The sequence below is a fragment of the Acipenser ruthenus genome, chromosome 4 (genome assembly GCF_902713425.1).
Source record: "Acipenser ruthenus chromosome 4, fAciRut3.2 maternal haplotype, whole genome shotgun sequence".
NCBI classification, from domain to species: Eukaryota; Metazoa; Chordata; class Actinopteri; order Acipenseriformes; family Acipenseridae; genus Acipenser; species Acipenser ruthenus.
The window spans coordinates 77,709,733-77,730,411 of record NC_081192.1 but is presented as its reverse complement, the minus strand read 5'-3'; the positions used below and the strand labels follow the sequence as shown (position 1 = coordinate 77,730,411).

The 20,679-nt window shown below is 37.0% G+C and overlaps 1 protein-coding gene across 20 annotated transcripts in view; it reads right to left on the bottom strand.

The window, feature by feature from the left end:
• The window catches only part of LOC117400275 (CLIP-associating protein 2-like), a 151,557-nt gene extending 137,610 nt beyond the window's left edge, over positions 1-13,947 (bottom strand). For 12 of the 20 annotated variants that reach the window (XM_059022855.1, XM_059022856.1, XM_059022857.1 and 9 more), the window contains exon 1: positions 13,116-13,945. In XM_059022855.1, coding sequence (XP_058878838.1) covers positions 13,116-13,319 — 204 coding nt within the window. In that variant the 5' untranslated portion in view covers positions 13,320-13,945. Of the gene's footprint in view, positions 1-13,115 lie in introns of all 20 variants that reach the window. The other 8 variants (XM_059022854.1, XM_059022850.1, XM_059022849.1 and 5 more) reach the window with 2 other exon arrangements.
• Between the last annotated feature and the right edge of the window lie 6,732 nt (positions 13,948-20,679).

Sequence of the window (20,679 nt, the reverse complement as noted above, 5' to 3'; positions counted from 1 at the left end):
CAAATAATATTTGACTTTGTGCAATTAATATTTAAAAACAAAATTGATTTATTCGAGCATACATATTTAAATATTTCAACTATTTGAAATAGTTGGGGTTTTAATATAAAATATCAGATGCAACTATATTTGTCCCAGGTCTGATAGACACACAGTAGTAATGTAAGAAATGTAAGAAAATCAAAACAAGCCAAACTACTGCCAGGTGATCGCTCTGCATTGATCCATTAAAAAGAAATAACCATGTCTGCAGTAGTTAAAAACGCAGAAGGACTGGTGGCACGATGTACGGTACAATTGACTGGAGTAATGGGGGGGGGGGGGGGGGGGTGCAGGTATACTGTGTTGCAGAATTCTCGCTCAGAGAAGCTTTTTAAAAAACAACAATTCATATCTGGACCAAATAATTTTTTAATAGTTACATAAAAACTTCTGAAGGTGTCAATTTGTTTTTGGCCAGTGGCGTACAGCAAAATTCTTCTTTGGCAGAGCAGCGAGTTAATTCATGTGAGTAAGAGAGAAAGGAAAATAAATGAGATTATGATGAAAGAAAATGTGCGACTTCGCCATTAAGTGTTTAAAGACTGCAGATTTTGGAACCAATTCAAACTGCGTGTAGTGGTTGAGATCAATTATTCCAATTATATGCTGGCTTCACAGACAGAGCTCGGATGTGTCAGAGAGAGTGTGACTTCTAGCAACAGCTTCGACTCAACTTGCCAATATCAATAGGCATCTACTTCTTCCAACACAAAAAACAGAATGTTTTCAAACTTATTTCAAAAGTATTTATTCCTAATAAAATCATTTAGGTCTTACCTCATTTGATTTCACCCTACAACAAGGGTTTAAATTTAAACAAATTTAAGTGTACAGTGTGCCAATTTTATATTCAATATTTCTTCAGTCTTTTCCAAATAAATAATTGCTGTACACATACATTCTTTTACACAAATACATAGAAGATATTGAATGGTCGTTTGCAGTATACATTCTTTTATTCACTTCCAAATAAAAACAGTACAGTAGGCCTATATCATGATCATTCAATATTCTGTTTATACCTCAAGTATATTTGTATAAAATAGAAAAGCAAAGAAATGTGTACACTGCGTCTATTGAATCAATTAATTAAGGAATTATTTTAGCTGTTAATGGTCTCTTCACAACTGTCTTTTTAGATAGAAACTTGAGCTCAACCTGTCAATTTGCAGCCTCCCTGTTGTTTACAACCATGATGGGGGGGGGGGGGGGGGAGTTCTTATGATGGCTTTTCTGATCAGTTACAAACATTATTATGTTAAATATAGTAACACATTTAATTCTGGCAACAAAGTTGTATTGTGCTAGTAACTGGGGACAATGTTGATCCTTCAGAAATCATGTCCAAAGGATATTTTATAAAATAGGACAGTGGAACACAGCAGCCTTAATAAAATCCGTAGACTATAATGTTGAACTGAAGGCTACAAGGAGTAGAGTACATGTGGTCAATAAAACTCAGGCCAGGTTAAGGTCATTGAGAATACATAAGTCTTATTTATCATGGGGCAGGCCATTCATTAACCATTTGGCCTGTGGACTGGTTTGTTGTATATTCTCATACCAGACCTGCCAAAACACTCCCAGTACAGGGTTCTCCAAATTTCTTCCCCCCCATTTAGGGTCCAGGACTTTCAACTAAAAAAACTGAAGGTCCCAGAAAATGTTGGGGGTCCCAATAAGGTAGAACGTCTTAATGTTACGATTAGGGCTTCCAGCATTTATAAAAATCTGCATTTATTTTTAGGACCATGAAACGGGTCAAAAATCGGTTAAAACAACCCTCGTACCCATGTTCCACAATGGAAACTGGTAGAAATCGGTATACATAAACAACTTAAACAGTAATGTAACATTAACAGTACTAACATCAATAAAACAAAACACGTTGTATTCGCAGCTTGTGACACTAGTAGAAGTCATATACTTGCCTGAAACCAAAGCCAGGCCAAAATGAAGGAATCGTGGAAAACAAATGCTGCACTGCACAGTCAGTCAGTCAGTTTGTCAGCTCCGTTGAAATTAACTTTGTACATCCAACTTAAAGAAACGTCCAACTTAATACCATCAAAACTCCCTTTTCACCAACACAGTTTTAAAAATGAATAAAGTCTGCTTTGACTGTAGTAAATACACACTTATTTGAGGATCATTCATGACGTTGCAGAAAATGTAAGGAGTGTGTGCAACAACAACAAAACTAGATACAAACCGACATAGGAAGCCTTTCACACATTATGGAGTTCAAAATAAAAGGAAGTGAAGATTCTGCTTTTATCGTTTTTATAAAATAAATGCTGGTAACTTCAACATTAAATTCGGCAGGTATTTAATCTGCAAAAATCTTTTTTGGGGTTTTTTTTTTGTTTTTTTTTTTAACTTAAAACCGGATCCCCTAGTTATAATACACAAAAAAAATTGACAATTTTTTAATAACAATAAGAAACAAAACACTAAAAGCCAAACACAACAAGTTATTTTCTGTCTAAAAAAAATAATATTAAAAAAAGCATAGCAATAGAATCCACAAAAGCAAAATTCTATAAAGATCAAAGGACACCCAACCATTCTACTCAACTAGGCATCCCCCACTGCTCTCACTATTAAAGGAGACCAAATGCTCCAGAACCCATCAGGTTTTTAAACATATATTACATGTATTAGTTTGTATGTATTTAAATTACAAACACGTTTTTAAAAAGTTATACACTGCCAAAAAGTTAAATCACTGCCAGAACACTAGAATGTGTTTCAGATGTTTTAATTCAATCTCCGAAAGTAACTTGCACCTTAATGCTCATAACACGTAAACGCTCCTTTATTTTATGAGAACCAATCATGCATCCATACTTCAGAAAGCTATAAAAACACGTTTACATTCACAAGACGTGTTACTATTTAAATACAATATTAAATTCATAATTCATTTTTGGCCCAACTTAAAAGACTGCCATTTTTCTACTGAGTTCCCCAAACTAACTAACTTGCTTATTTAAAACAGTTGCTTATGCTTGGGAAGCAAATCAGCAAAAAAGCCTGAAATGGATTTCAGCAAAACACACAACCGTACACAGGCGGTCACGTGAAAGGGGCTCAATCAGTATAGTGTTCAGTCCTTCAGACCGCTCCAATCCCAAAGCACCCAGGTCCAGAGTTTGAGCCTGCCAACATTTTGAAGCTTGTACCTCACACAATGCAGCTGTACTACCTGCATGATTTAAAATATATAGAATAATCCGCGGTGGGGTTGCCAGTGTCAGAGGCGCATCCCAGGGACGCAGACAACTGCAAATCTGAAAGTCCTGACAAACCATTCGTGAGTAAAGAACGCAGGTATCCGCATCCCCATGAGCCTTGACCCAGTCTACACATTCAATTTTTTCTAGCCATGAAATCTACAAAGCAGTCAACTCCACGGATTCATGGAAGGCTACTACACTACTACTTTTCTCAAAAGCATAAGCTGTGGGGGTTCTTAGAAACTGCTTCTACTCAGAGAGATCAATACACTCATGTGAATTTTAGAAACAGGGGCAGAGCTCGTGCTTTAAAGGGAACTTCCACACAGCAGCCTCTTGGCCTCGGGGGGGGAAAAAATTACAGGAAGTCAAATTTTACCGCAGGGCTTGCCATCTGCTAAGGAAGTGACTATTTAAGGACAATGTCATGTGACTACAGGCTGTTTTGGAGCCAATACCCCTAGACATCCTCATTCTGTGCTATTGTATAACATGTCAGCTTGTCATAATGACCTTGTCATCAGCCTGTGTTTACAGACCACAAAACTGAAAACTCAATTTTACAAACTTTTGACAAGAGGGAGTTTGTAGTCATGTTTAATGAAATGATTATTGTGTAATTGCGTTAAAACTGAGTAGTGTAGTGCTTTGCTGAGATTTTGTCAATCTCTCCAAAAAGAGCATTGCACGCACCATTACAGGCTGAGGGCTGACCAGATAATAATAATGCTGGGACAAATGTCTGTCCTTTACGCACGCATGGTTTGTTGGGATGCTCAGCTTTGCAGTTGTCTGCGTCTCAGGGAGGCGCGTCTGTCCATCTGACACAGGCTGCGTCTCTGCAGATTTTTAGGCAATAGAGTTGCGTTGTGTGAGGTGAAAGCTTCAAAAAGTTGGCAGGCTCAAACTCTACGTTGTACATTAGTTCCCGCTGTGGAGAACTGGAAAACGTGGACCGTGTTTGTCTCCGGACTGAAACACTAAACACAATACAGTACTGAGTAGCAGCCCTTTAACGTGACCTGTGTACAGTTGTGTGTTTTACTGAAATCCATTTGAGGCTTTAATGAATTAAGAAAGAAAAAATTAATGAATTAATTAATTAATTAATGTGTACCATAACATTTAGATTTTGTACTTTATTGGGACCCCCAACATTTCCTCTGGGACTTTCAGTTGATATTCTTGGAACCTCAATGGGGAAAAGTTATGGAAAGCCCTGGCCAGTGTTCCACAGGATATTGATACCTACGGTATATCATGATACCAAAATCTTATGATACCTAATATCGGAGTAAAAGAAATATCACAATTTTTCGATAGTGATTTTTTTATTAGCTTTTAAAACAAAACTCTGTAATTGTGTGCTTTACTCTTACTCATTTCTACTTAGCAGAAGTGATCAACTACCCTGCGCGTTCTGGGAAAATTTAATTGCTGCAACAGTAATGGTGAATGCCGGAGAAAGATGCTTAGTGTGGAACTATTTTGGATTTCAGCCAGATGACAACTGCAATTTGGTTGAAGGCGGACAGCCAAAATGTTTTAAACAAGTGAAAAACAAGGGAGGAAATGCCACCAATTTATTGAAACATCTGTCAGATCGCCACCCCGATCTCTTTGCCAAAGTGGACTTTCCTTTACTGTAGTTTCTTCCGTTTTTATAATATGCATACTTTGCAGACATGTGTCATTAAATTCTACCGCATGTCAAAAATGTTAGCAATGTTTTTATATTCTTTGGATTTTGTGGTAATCTGTATTTTATGTGTATGTAATGCAATAGCTGTGAAACTCCTGTGTTTTGAATTGTAATTTGTATGCATGAGCAGTGGGAAGACCAGAATGAACACAGACTTCATTGCTCTATCAATTTAGAGAACAGGATCAATGTGATGCTTCACCTGTAGAGGAAAGCACAGGACCTTAGAAGTTTCAGAGTCACTCTGCAAAAGGCTGCCAATGCAGAATGGTTGTCGTTTGTCTAATTTACTTTCTTTGCAAGATTTTTAACAACCAAACGAGTATGAAGGGCTGAATGGCCTCCTCTCGCTAGTAACATGTCTTATGTTCTTATTAAGGTGCACTGGGGGGTTGTTTTGACAGACATTTGGCTTGAATGTGCTTAAACAGAATTCTGTTCTAATAGCACGTAAGAGGAAGGCATCTACATTAGTGGCCCATTTGTTTTAGAAATGTAGTATTAAATATAAAGCTTAACTGAATTTTTCACTATTGAATTGCCTATGTTAGCAGAGTTTTTAGTAAAGCAGTTCTTTGCCAGAAAAAAGTTTTTTTTATCTGCTGAACTAATTTTATTAAATTATTTGGAAGTGGTGATTTTCAAAATATCTAACACTATAAAACTGTAAAATGAACGCATTGTGTTTAAAATTAAGGAATACAACATTTGTGTGTATTCCTAATGTAACACATTACTGTGTTCATTTAAAAAAAAAAGTCTTAAAGTGTACATGTATCAATCAAGCTAGGTCTAGTTTAGCATTTATATATTTTTTTACTTGTTCTACTTTCTAAAATATTTGAACAGTATAGATTCATGGAGGTATTATAGTTTATGTGACTTTAAGAACATAAGAAAGTTTACAAAACGAGGAGGAGGCCATTCAGCCCATCTTGCTCATTTGGTTGTTAGTAGCTTATTGATCCCAGAAACAGAAATGCAGGGCTACTGATTTTCCCTGATCGCAGAATCACTGACAGAATCGCAGAATTAGGCATTGGGAATGGAATTTGCATTTTGGGAATGACATTCTGATTTGCAACTGCACCTTTATATATAAAAAAAAAAAAAAGATAACTGTGCAAACTGTCTTTTACTGTTGTTATTCTCCTATAAAAAAATAATAGATTGATTTGAAAACTACACTACCCAGAAGCCCAGTGACAATTCCTGTATAAAATGTTTTTGTATGTTTATTTGGATTTTTGGAGAACGAGAAAACAGGTGGTTTTGGGGGAGTTACGCTGATGGACTGTCTGTCTCCGTTGCCACGCTGCCTGTGTGCTGTGTGAGTCGAGCTGTTTAAAAAAGCAACCAGCTGTTTTGTGATAGTTCTATTCTGTGGAATAATATTGTAGTTGTATATACAGAAAAGTCAAAAGTACCTGAAAAAAACAAGTCAACCCCATGATTAAAAAAACTTGATTGAATTTATGTATTCATTTATTTACTTATCGCAAATCCGTTACCCCTTCACCCACTCAACACAAGGAAACGACACAGTGGTTGAGGTGAAACCTTTAGTTTTATAACTTATTTCTAATTTATCATTAACTCCTTAATACTTTACGCAGAGTAATTTTTTATTTTATTTTTTTATTGTATTTATTTTTTATTTTTTTACTCATGTTGCGAGAACATGGCTCTCTCTACTCTAGCTAGTAAGAACAGAAAACGTGATGGTGAATGAGTGGATCAATAAATACTTATTTAATTTTACCAACTGTACCGAACGCAAAGCATATATGTTTATTGTGCAATTAATGTGTACCAGTAATTAAGGATCACAATGTGAAAAGACATTTTGAAACCAAACACTGAGCTTTTGGAAATGCATATTCAGACGGCTGAGCAGTTAGAAGCTCAAAAGTAGATCTCTTAAGTTATACTATTAATATTTCACATACATTTAAAAATGTTTGTAATGATACTCTGTTAAACTCTCACACTGTTCTATTTTTAAAGTACTATTCATATGGTGAAATGTGTAAGTCTTGTTCAATATATGAACAATAAGTTATATCATATTTATTATATTGCTTAAAAATGTGCTTAGTAAAATACACTGGCCTGCCACAACTGCTAACTTTTTTTCCAATGGCCCTTAAATTTAAAAAACTAGTTGAAGAGCACTGCTCTAACTAAGGCAACTCTGTCTGTCCAGGGTATACAAGAAACACATCCAAGCAGCTTCACAGCAAGTACAGCACTAACCAGTCTGTGTTGTTGCAGATGAAAATACAGATGGGAGAGGTAAGTGTCCTGAACATTGTGTTTAATTTGTAATTTTATGAAAATTGTATATATTTGTAACAATGCCCCTCGTTTGACTAATCGGTATATTGTAATGCCAGCAACAAGCTGTTTTTTTCAAAACACCTTTATTTGTTGACTGACCTACAGTACATTGCTACTAGTGGACTGCTTTAATAAAGATTTTTCCTGAAAACTACAGTATCTCAGGGACTTAAAAAAAAAATGAAACCAATAGACTTTTACTGTGAAAGTTATTTATGTTCAAATTACGTTGTGAATTCTTAATAAATTGGTAAAAACGGAATTGATCATTTTGAAAAACGGAAAAAAAAAGAATGGAAAATCAGGTGCCTTAGAAACGTTACAAACAAGAGGAGACCCATCTTGCTCATTTGGTTGTTTATCGATCCAAGCAAGAACCTCATCAAGCCGTTTCTTGAAGTAACCGTGTAAATCAGCTTCCACAACAGTGCTTCATTTTTACACATTTTTAGGGCACTTCTAGATAACCCTGTATATAAAATATCTGGCCTAGTTATAAAAAGTCTGCTTCAAGGAAAGTATTTCTGCGTTACTTTGTTATATAGAAGAATTAAGAGATTCCTTGTAATTAGAGTATTTGAGCTGTCCGAAACACCAGGAGTTATCTTTTTATATGCAAGAAATAAAGAAAAAGGTGTCTTTTACACCAAGTGTTGCGCTTTCTTACCAGTTTTATTTGAATTGCAGCCTATAGTTGGTGGCAATGACCTTTGAATAGACTGGAACTTATTTTCAGCAGGAAAAAAAAAAAGTGTCAGGGTTCTCCCCAGGCCTTTTCAGCTGGAAGTGGCTGTCGCCGCCCGGCTGAAAAAATCCGATCTGCCCGTCTTGCAGATGCTGCTATGCCTTTAAAAATAAGGATTGATTGCGCTTCTAGATCACTTGTGCGTTGATTGGTGAAAAAAAAAATTATTGGAACCGCAGGACAGCTGTGTTACGTCTTGACACAACATTTAACTAATCAGATAGTTGAAGTTTTCTGTGTTAAGCACTTCAAGAGGCCAAAACGTTAAAAATGACTGCTAAAAAAATAACCGATTATTTTCAAAGCAAAAATGGTAACAATGAATGCAGGGTTTTCAAAATAAGCCGGCGAGCGGCACAATCCACCGCCTAATACTAGATTTGCGCCGGCTACTTTATTAAAAACATATTAAGATTATTTTCGGGTATTATCATACAGTCCATTTGTTGTTGTATTATTGTACTGTAAGGTGATATATATTACATAATTGCTATACATATGCACCAAAAAAAAAAAAAAAAAGGATTCTTATCGTGATATCGTAAAAATATGTACCCAGGTGTTGTGAGAGATATTGGGGGTTCACGTATAGCGGTGATACGCCTTTAACAAGAAAGGCGTGCTGGGATATCAGCTGAACTTGTCACCTGATATACAAATGCTTACGTGCTGTATTATTACACTCTGGTTTCATGCAATTATGATGGTGACCAAAAGTGAGTGAGTACTGTTGTGTAAAAAAAAATAAAAAAATACAAAAAAAATAAAAAAAATTGTTAAAATGAACAGTTGTAGAACAGCCAAAAACAAAAAGACCCGCATTAACAAAATGCCCTGAAATCTTAACATAAAGAAAGCAATTTAAATGAAGCAATATGCTCAATAATTAAGCTAAAAGGAAGTGAAAATGTTTCTGGGTTTTTTTGTGAACTCCAATAAACCTATGTTATCTTTCCCCAGTCAAATCGTAGAGTACATAAATAAGCACGGTAATTTACCATAATAAAAAACAGTAATGAAAAAGAATGTAGAACATAAAAAAGCAACGAAAGACAACACATTACTCAATTTATTTGTCATATTATGTATTTATTTAAGGAAAGTTTATTTTTCTGTCAAAAGTGCTCCCGGCTATAATGTTCTGCCGTCCAGCTGTAGAGAATTCCTGGGGAAAACCCTGAATGTGTGTGTGTGTGTGTGTGTGTATATACAGTGCCGTGAAAAAGTATTTGCCCCGTCTGATTTTCTGCATTTTTTCATATTTTTGACACTGAATGTTTTCAGATCTTCAACCAAAACCTAATATTAGATAAAAGGAACCCTGAGTGAACAAATAACACAAAAATCTGACACATTTCATTTATTAAAGAAAGTTATGCAACACCCAATGCCCCTGTGTGAAAAAGTAAATCGCCCCCTTAGACTCAATAACTGGTTACGTCACCTTTAGCAGCAATAACTGCAACCAAACGCTTCCTGTAGTTATTGATTAGTCTCTCACAGCTGCGCTTCAGCTTCAGCTCATGGACGGATGGCCTGACATTCTCCTGTAGAATTCTCTGATACAGAGCAGAATTCATGGTTCCTTCAATGATGGCAAGGCGTCCAGGTCCTGATGCAGCAAAGCATCCCCAAACCATGACACTACCACCACCATGCTTGACCGTTGGTATGAGGTTCTTACTGTGGAATGCAGTGTTTGGTTTTCGCCAGACATAACAGGGCCCATGTCGACCAAAAAGTTCCACTTTTGACTTGTCTGTCCATAGAGCATTGTTCCAGAACTCTTGAGGATCATCCAGGTGCTTTTTGGCAAACTTGAGACGAGCATTCATTTTCTTCTTAGTGAACAATGGTTTCCGCCTTGCTACTCTGCCATGAATCCCATTTTTGCCCAGTGTCTTTCTAATGGTGGAGTCATGAACACTGACCTTAGCCAAGGCGAGAGAGGTCTGCAGATCCCTGGATGGTGTTCTAGGGTTCTTTGTGATTTCCTGGACGATTTTACGCCTTGCTCTTGGAGAGATTTTGGCAAGACGGCCACTCCTGGGAAGATTCACCACTGTCCCAAACTTTCTCCATTTGGACAATATGGCTCTGACTGTGGTTCAGTGGAGCCCCAGAGCCTTAGAAATGGCTTTGTATCCCTTTCCAGACTGATAGGCATCAACAACTTTTTTCCGGAGGTCTTCAGGAATTTCTTTTGTTCGTGGCATGATGTGCCTCTAGCACCTGTCTGCTGACAACTTCACTCTGATGGTAAGGGCCAAGGTTAGTCAGATTTATACTGGGCAGGGCTTGCCCAAATCAGGTCTGGTTGTTAACCAAAGTACTCATTAAACAGCTGACCCTAATTATCCCTTTAATTGGGTTGAGTTAACTGGGGGGGGGGGGGGGGGCAATAACTTTTTCACACCTGAAGATTGCATGCTTGATTACCTTGCACACCAAACTTTGGTGTCATTTTTTCTCTCAGACTCCCTCTATATACTACTGCTACAACCCACAAAAAAATTTGGCCAAATACAATGTAAAAAATGTGCAAAAATGTACTTGAAAAAAAGGAATTTGGCAGCCATTTAACATGTAATGGACATAGGATCCAAAATATTGTGATAGTATTGAATATCATGATGAGGTGTCGCATAAATGAGGTATCACAGAACACTAGCCCTGGCTTATGTTAAACTGTGTAAAACATATGCTATTAAAATTGATAAAAATGGTCCCATGGCGTAGTGGTAAAAGCCAATGCCTTTAGCACAGAGAGCTACGTCCACGCAGACTCGAATCTAGGCTGCTGGTTGTGGGGAGGTTTAATTTCCTGGTCAGGGATCTCGCCGCCTCTCGGTGCACGGCTGTCTCCTGCCTGCCAAGCACTGAATTGTTCTGTGCAATCTCGATGATGACAGCTGTGTCACACAGCACAGTTCAAACTATTAAAATGTAGATGTAGCTTTTGCCCCCCCTCCCCCCAAAAAAAAACACAGTATTTTCTTAACAAATAAATAGTTATTATTAAGTTAAACAGTTGTTTCTTTATGTGGCCAATCATTACCTTTATATGAATCCTAAGCAAAATTACACAACATCCTACACATTGGCCTTGTCTTATGTTTAGTGGCCTTGGTGCCCTCTACACATTTATTTAACTAAAGGCCATTTTAGAGCCCTGGTAAAGCACTTTTTTTGTAAAAGGGCTTACATGACCACTGTATAAAAACGTATTATTATTATTATTATTATTATTATTATTATTATTATTATTAAGAATGACTAAAGGCGGCCAATTACCCATATGTAAATGAATAGCCCAATCCCATGAAATTGATTCTATAAATGGAGCAGTAAATCACAGCACTCAGAGACTTCATTCATGCATTTCTTGGAGCTATGTGCCTTCTACATTATTGATGGCACAGGAGGGCATAGCACTTAGAAGCAGTATTACTTTTTAGGTTTTGTCCCCCATGAAGGTTGTTACACAATATAAAAAATAAATCTGAATCATACTACATCAATTACTAGTATGATTTTTGTTTTGTTTTTTGGTGGAATGTTAAACATTTTTGCCCATTGCATCTTTGTGTAAAGAAATGGTGATGGCCGTGTGTTTCCTGGCAGTGTTGCTCCAATATGAAAATAGGGTGCATTACCACAGGATTGCGACTGTTTTGATTGGTTATGAAATTGGGTTAATTCTGATGTTTCTAAAAAGAAAATGTGGGATTGCTTTTATTTAAATGACTTATTTTTACACCCAGTTCTGGCTTTCAGAACTTCTCTTGTTTAGGTATATTTTTTTAAAAGACCAGGTGCCAGGAACAGGCCCCTACTACATCTGCTCTGAATCTATCACACTAATCAAAGCATGAATAAAATCAATTAGTGTAGATTTAATAGGAGTTGTTCAAAAGGGAGGCACAATGTAAAGGACAAACTCCTAGTTTCCTGAGAACTAAAATCTACTTTATTTTAAGGCAGGTCTGTAAACCATGAAAGGGCCACTGGAGTTTCAGTCTCTTTCTATGTATCAATTAAATGATTCATCAAATAAGCATGACAAGAGACTTCAGAACAACAGTGTCCCTTTAAATTTCTGGTTCCTCAAACAGATTTTCCTGAATAGAGTCTCCAGGATCACTGAGGTGCCAACGTTCTCTGGTGCTGATGCAGAAAGCACTCAAGCTGTATTCCTCAGAGAATTGTCAAATTCTGCAAGTCACTGTATAGCTTCTGCTTAACCACTTTTTTCCAGCAGTCTGTGACAAAGTATTTCTTCCAAAAATCAGTTTTGGCTTAAATGTGTAAGTTTAAAAAAAAAAAAAAAAAAAAATCACAAAAGAAATGTGCTTGGAATCTCTATTATACCGGGTCTGAAGCTACTGTACAAGCATAAAAAGCTGGCCCACTCTACACAGATTGGAGGTTTAAGCTTAGGAACCAACCAAGCTGTGCAGTTAAAGGTTTGTCCCAATGACACATTGATAAATGACAGCAACTGGCTGACACTATCATTACTTAAGTCCCACATCACACATTTTATAAGGTTAATATTAGGCCTATATATTAAGAATGGGGGGTGGAGATGGGTAATTATGGTTTGAAACACTGCTTTGCTCATACTGCAGAAGGATACACGGCCAGGTGTTAATTTGGGAGACCTAAAAACACACACCAGTCCTGTGATTTATTTATTTTTTCATTTAAAGTTTACAAACATTAGAGCAAATTCACTGTATAGAAAATGGTTAATGGCGAATGACACCCCTCAAGTCAGAGCTGGTAAAGCCACTCTAAGCCCTTTGATTTAGCATTATATCCTGTACCGTTTCGATGTGCACGACTCGGACAGACAACAGAGGAACGCATTGTGTGGTACTGCACGTTATATTACAATAATATCACCGCCACGCCACCCCACCATTCAAGAAAACAAACTGTACATTATTATTCTCAGTCACGATGTCTGTCCTACCAGAACCCGCTACTATTAGAAGTTCTAAAACCTAACAAAGAAAGCCATTACATCCGTCAGCGTCCTTACCTTAAAATTGCTGGAGTTTACCCAGCCCGCTAACTCATCTATGGTCGCATCCAGTTGTGGTCGATCCTGCTCCACATCAGAAGATCTTTGCGGGTCGTTCAGGTAGTCGATTAGCTCTTGGCCAACCTGGAGCCGCCGGGACACGTCCTTCTGCAAGACTTGCTGATAAAAGTATTCCATGCTGTTGTAAAATGTAATACTCATCCACCGTTGTTGATAAGGAGTCCACCAAAACTGATTTTGATTTGTTTGTATTCTAATTCCACACAGTAAAACAGACCATTGACTCTCCAGTAGCCCTGTTAGTTTAACTGCTATTTAGCAACTTTAAGAAGTTGTTTTAAACCTTGTGGAGTTCGCTCACACCGGTGACCAATTTTCTTTTATTCGTTTTCCCAAATTTGGATTTGCATACACCCAAATGAATCTGCCAGTACTCGGCTAACCCGGAAAGCCCAGATGCTTTAAGTTGCCTCCCTTCTCTTTGGTGATCCTCAGGGTTTCTTGCTACCACAGTGCTCTTCTGTTGTCACAGCCCTTGATCGGATAGAAATGTTATTCTAGCGTTACTTCTCCGTCCATAGACTTGGCGCCTCCATTTCATTTTAACAAACCAACTTAAAAAAAGTTAATTGTTGTAAAGGTTTTTACATTCAAAGAACGGGAACTTCCACAACCCGGTTCTTACTGCCCTCCTTGGGTTCCTGATCACTCTTTAGAATAACACTCACACAACCGTATCTCCTTAATTCTCAATTCTCACAACCACCAGTGTTAGCTAGGCCTTACGGGGTCTTTCAACACTGTACAGCTGCCCCGTGAACTGCCCAAACTCACTTCCGAGAAAATAAACATTTTCATATAAAACAATAATAATACAAACCATGATGGTAACATTATTCCTTACATAATTTTTTAACAAAGTCTGAAGAAAAATAAATCCGTTTTACAGCGTACATTTTTTATTTATTTATGTTTATTTTTTTTTAATGTTCAGGCACTAGTTTCCCTAGCACCAAACACAGGACCTTTATTTTGAAATGCAGAAAAGGCGCGTGTTCACATAACTTTCATTAAAAAAAAAAAAAGTAGGATACTTTGTATTATGATGTGTAGTTGCTAATTCAATCATGTACAATAATTTGTGTGGGTTATGTTGATAACATTAATATTTGAAAATGTGATCAAGTGTAGTATTGAGTATATGTATATAAAACAGTTGTCTTGTAAAATTATATTTTCTGGAAGCGATTTTGTGACAAATGTTTAGTTATGTTAAAGTTAAGAACATCTTTAAGAAAAAAGATTTAAGCAGTTTTTCTTAACTTTTTTCTTAAGTCCAAAGTTAAGAAAAAAATTGGACTTAAGAAGATTTTTTTTGTCTTAAGATAGTTCTATTAGAATACATAATTATAGCATTCTTTTTTTTAATTTAACTTTTAAAAAGTTACAAAAAAACGAGGCTACTTATTGTAAAAGAAAACGTCCAATGTCCAAATAAGTAGTAAAATAATAATAATAATAATAATAATAATAATAAATAAAAAATGTCCAGAAGAACGGCGACAGTTGCGGTAGGGCAGTTTCCAAACGGGGGTAACAGGGGGGTAAGCCAGACGACTCAGAAATGCAAACATAAAAATTTAAGTAAATACAATTATGATCATGTATGTATTATATATTATCTGTAAACCACTGTGCATACGTGTTTAATTTTTGTTTAAGCGCTCAAAGTTTACAGTCTGACTAGTTTCAAAATTATCATCCACCTGTACGTTTAATGTGGTTTCTGGCTAAACAGTAACTCCAGCATGCCTGCCGAATTCACGCATTAAAAATCCGAAATACGCACTAAATTTAAATGTAATGAGCACTTCTGCAGCACAGCTTGTCCGCCTCCCTAAAACTTCCACTATAACATCTGCATCTCCCAGAATAAAATGTCTCCAGTTACTGGGAAACTGTACACAAGAAAACCCAACAAGCATTGTTCAATCTCTGGCTAGCCTTTGCTGTCTTTGCAGCCAATCAAACTACGGGTTGTTGGTATGTGTTTTAAAAAAAATCACACGAACTACGTTGGTGGATCGTCATTTTATTATTATTATTATTATTTATTTCTTAGCAGACGCCTTTATCCAGTCGACTTACAATCGTAAGCAAATACATTTCAAGTGTTACAATACAAGTAATACAATAAGAGCAAGAAATACAATAACTTTTTAGTGACTTGTCAAGACACCGCATTCGCTTGTAATCGCATTTTATGCACAACGTAATTGGCACAGTAGCCAATAACTTTTGGTGTATCATTGACAAGAAGACATCAATTTAAAATAAGTAATATTGCAAATATGCGGCGATAGATTTTCTTCTGCGCTGCAAGCATACATTTGCTGCCGTCTCATTGAGGTTTGACATTTGTTATTTCACGTGGCGTGGTCCTGGCCCGGACAGGGACCATGTTTATTATCAAGTATAATACATTTGTTAATAATTTTTATCTCTCAGTCTCCTGCTTTAATGTCAAAAATAGTAAGGGCCATCACAATCTATTATTATTATTATTATTATTATTATTATTATTATTATTATTATTATTATTATTATTAATAATAATAATAATAATAATAATAATAATAATAATAATAATAATAATAATAATTTTATTTTGTATAGCGCCGGGGGCGATTCTTTACAATATTTGCCAGAAGCCCCGTCGACTATTGAGACCCAGCGTTTATTATCTAACATCACTAACATCTTCAAATACTTAAGAGCAATCATGGAGAAGCCACTAACATACAACCTTATAGCATTAACATAACTAAAATGCAACATTCCAATTTTCTTCAGCTGAACACTAGCAAATCTGAACTTCTAGTAGGTTCTAAAACTCAACTTAAGAATCTAAATATAGCTGCCCTGAACCTTGGTGTACGAAGTACGAAGCCTTGGTGTACTTCTTGAAAGCAACCTCTCCTTTGATGCCCACATCTCCGTGGTCAAATCTTCCTTCTACCATCTTTGAAACATCTCCAAAGTCCGTCCCTACCTTTCCATCCCAGATGCGGAGATACTTTGTCATGCACTTATTTGTCTCCTCTCAACTCAACTATTGCAACTCTATATGGTGGTCTCCCGGCACGCACCATAAACTGACTGCAGCTAGTCCAGAATGCCGCTGCCAGGATCCTTACCGGATGTAAAAAACATGATCACATCATCCCCCATCTTGCCCAGCTGCACTGGCTACCTGCAAAGTTCAGGATTATTTTCAAAACTCTCTTGCTCACCTACAATGCCCTTCATCACACAAGTCCCGAGTACCTCCTCAACCTGCTGACCCGCTATGTCCCTGCAAGCTGAGGTCCTCCGACTCTGGCCTGCTTGTTATCCCCAAGCAAAAGTGCACCACACTTGGAGACGCTCGTTTAGCTTCTTGGCTTCGACTATTTGGAACTCTCTCCCAGCTTTGGTGCGTGATGTGTTTTTTTTTAAATCAACTTTAAATCAACTCTCAAGACCCACCTGTTCTCTCTTGCTTTCCATGCTCATTTCAAATAAGGCAACCTCTGCACAATCTTTATACAGGTATCTAAATAGGTTGAAAAATTAATTTCAATTTTGGTCGTGGGTTGCATCTGTCCTAGTTACGCAATGAACATGCAAGTGTTAAGTATATATAGCCAAATATCATGTGATAACCCTTCTCATGGAAGAGGCAAGGGCAGTTTAGCAACCTGTAGTATTAAATGTATTGTGGTAAGACAGTTCAATGTAGTGTATAGCATGTTAGAACCGGGGGATCAAATACCAGGAATTACCAGTTGGGAATAGGTGATGTCACAAGTGATAGTTGTGATAGTTTAATAAACAGTGTTGCATGACATTTGCCAATCTGTGGCAATGGATTATGGGGCCATATTACCCCAGTCAAAAAATAATCAATTACAACCTTGAGTTCTTAAAAGATTTTCCAAGACATAATATTTCAGCCTGAAAAATGAAAAACATTTGTTTCTTTTTAAGTGGAGAATAGTTATTCATGGTGGAGTGGATGGATTCAGCAGGCTTCTTGTTTTCTTGAAGGCCTCAGGCAACAATAGAAGCAGCACTGTAATGGAGCTTTTCACAGAGGCCATTGCCAGCTATGGTGTGCCTTCAAGAGTACATTGTGATCATGCTGGGGAAAACAATGAATATGCCTCTTCATGGAACTTCCTGATAGGGGAAGTGCCATGAGGGGGAGGAGCACCCACAAACAAAGAGTGGAAAGGCTGTGAAACGACCTTTGGAGTGGAGTGTCTAATGTTTGTTATGATTTATTTTATTTTATGGAGAGTGAAGGTATCATTGATATCACCAATGAGAAGCATCTCTGGGCACTACACTTCATTTTCATCCCCCGAATCAACAGAGATTTTGATGCATACAGAAGTCAGTGGAATCACCATGGGCTGAAAACCGAGGTAAATATGTCCCCTCAGCAGATCTTCAGCACTGCAGAACACATCACTCACTTCTGGGCAGGACATATTTAGAATCAGCGATGAGATGTCTGCTGTATTACCTACTGTGGAGTGGCATGAGGAAGTCACTGTGCCTGAGACTGTTTCTAATTAATGATGAGAAGATTCGGTGCCTACAACAGCAAGTCATCCCTTTAGATGATTCCAGGGATAATCTTGGAATTGACCTCATCAAAAGGACGATATACTTCCTGGATTCTTTAAATATTTAGTCTACTGAATGTTAAAGGTAGAATGGATTTTTTTTTTCTTTGTCAGACTATTTAGAGAAAAGAGACTACATGATGTTGTATATTAATTATAAATTAAGGTCTGGTTATTAATAGAAAAGTCAGTTTGGGCTTCAATTCAATTCAGCTTTATTACTTAAAACATCAACAATAGCACATATACAAATAGGACAAAATAGAATTTGTATATTTTAAAAGTATGCTAATATCCTGTATGGTAAATTATTAAAACACACTACCTTAAACGTGTGCAATTTAAAAAACTAAATGGTATAATGGACCCTCATAAGGCAATGTTTTATGATTGGCAAGTAGTTAACGTGTTCAGGTAGTGGCATCAGTTTCAAATGTATGAACTAATACCAGCTACATATCAGGAAGGTGGAAGAAGGAGTGGAGCTTTTAAGTAACTCCAGAAGTCGGAGCATGTAAGACTCCAAATTCTGTCTTCTTTTTGAATAAATCATAGTTTGTGAGGATAGGCAATCTCAGCAATAGTAAGCAGGTATTCGTCTCTGGAAATATCCTGGGCAACGCCTGGCTGTCCGGATGCAGGAACTCAATCATGGGGGGATGAGGAAACCCAAGTGGTATAGCAGCTGCACCAGAAGCAAAAATTAGTATTTTTTCCCAGAGTAACAGGATCACAGTCTCCCTCTGTAAATACAAAGTATGTATGGTGTTGTTTTGTTAAATCTCTGGATTGATTTGTTTAATGAAATAGAAGTAGATCAGAGCGTGGAATATCATACACCTGCAAATTAGGAATTTCAGATATATGTTTTTTTATTTTTAAATACTTACCTTCATCTTTGATGGGACAATCTCTCCAGTAGCCAATGGTCCTGTTTTCATTCCGTCTTCTGTTACTGCTTTGAGGAGAGAACATCACTTCAAACAGGTTTAAAAGGTCCTTTGCTTCAAGTGTTTTTTTTTTAGTTAACAAAAAGATCGTGAAAAACAAAGGGATGTTTTCTCGTCACATTTAGATGATCCAGTGTATTAAGGCCATCAACAAACCTGAAATAGACAAGAAAAAATTATTAGGAGTATGCATAAAGTCTCCAAAACTTTGGAAACAACAATAAAATTCAAGATATACTTTGTTATTGTTATCATTAGCATACTGGTTGCACATTGTGAACATGAATACTGACACTTAAACTGAGTTCTTGCTAAACCTTGCTTTTAAAGAAATTGCTCCTACAGACCATATCACTACTGATGTAATAACAATCTGGCAGTTTCCGTCACTATAGGGACAACATTTCCCCACACCACAAGAAACTCATCTGTGTTTGACAAGAGGGAATAACTACTGCAGCTGTTGTGAAAACCTATACATGTACAACTTTCCAAGGCTCTGTGGTGATTTGTTTGCCAACTGAGCAGGAGCTGACCAGTGTCGCACAGCAATTAAAATCTTGCCCGAGGGCATGGTTTTCTCAATTTTTCCACACACTTTGGTTTAAGTGACCCATTTTACACTTACTAGTGTTGCTCAGAAATATTACTATGAAAATAAAAAGTGAAGTAAGTTTGTATTGATAGTAGTCCTAAATTATGCAACTCTGTATGTGGGGGGAGGACTCACTGTTCTAAGGCCCCCTGCAATCTTCCCTCAATATAAATATTGGCAGTGCATCACAATCACCAAACGTGCTGATATTTCTCAGGGTATCCAACAAGCTCAGAATGTCTGCAGCCTCGCCAGCAGCAAGCATGGTCTCCTGTACTGACTCAGCTTCTTTAATCTGGATAAATCCATTTCTAAAATGTTTGATGAATATCCCTGATCTGCTTGTCTTCCACAGTCTTACTTGGAAAACACAAACACTAACACAGTTTGATGTACCATAGTGTAAGGCTTTTGAAACTCCTGCCTATGTATTGCCCTGACCTTATAGCTCTTTAGCTTGGCACGTGGCCCGAAATACACCCATGCCAGGGAGTAAGTAGCTTTTCATGGATGATAACAGTTTTCGCATAAATTGTTTTTGCTTAATAAACTGTTTTGAGTCTATGTACAAACCATAATCAAACCAATTAAAACGGGTTCTAAAAGCACTTACTTTTGTAAAAAGCGACATGCTATAACTTTAGGTACAGTGTCACGGAACGCCTATTAACACAGTATATGAATGTAACACTAATTGTTTCATCAGCCATTTGTCCTTTCCATTATGAAACCCCTTGCTTATATTGCCCCTTTAAATGGGGCAAATAAATGCACAATATATGACATGCTTGCCAATCTTTTCACAATGTCATACTGTATACCTGTTGAATCTCTTTGTTTCTCCGATGTACAGGAGGTTGCATTTTCTTCAGCAGATACAATTAACTATTTCATATATTTTTTGTTTTAATGGACAATATGAGTGAATATAAATAAGTGAATATGACTTTTTTGCCTACTGTCAGTATGAAATATAATAAAAGGAATTATTGTAACAGATTTGCAATGTATGTCATTCTGCTTCTGTGCGACCCTCAATCCTGCCCCAGTATTGCTATGAGGCCCCAGCTCCGTAAACTTAGGGTACCCTTGGTTTATAGGTTAAATTGTGTTTAGATGGGCTTACCTCTACTTCTTCTAATGGCAGCCATAACACATATAAAGTAGATCTTCCTGTAATGCCATGACTTTCAACTGGTCCACACAATGTGGAAGATACAGCATTTTGAATAAGGAACACCTCACTTGCCAGGTCGTTGCATCCCACAAATCAAACACAACATGTACAAAATTATAAAACTGAAATTTGGCATTGCTCCCAAATGATGATGAAGAAGCCCAAT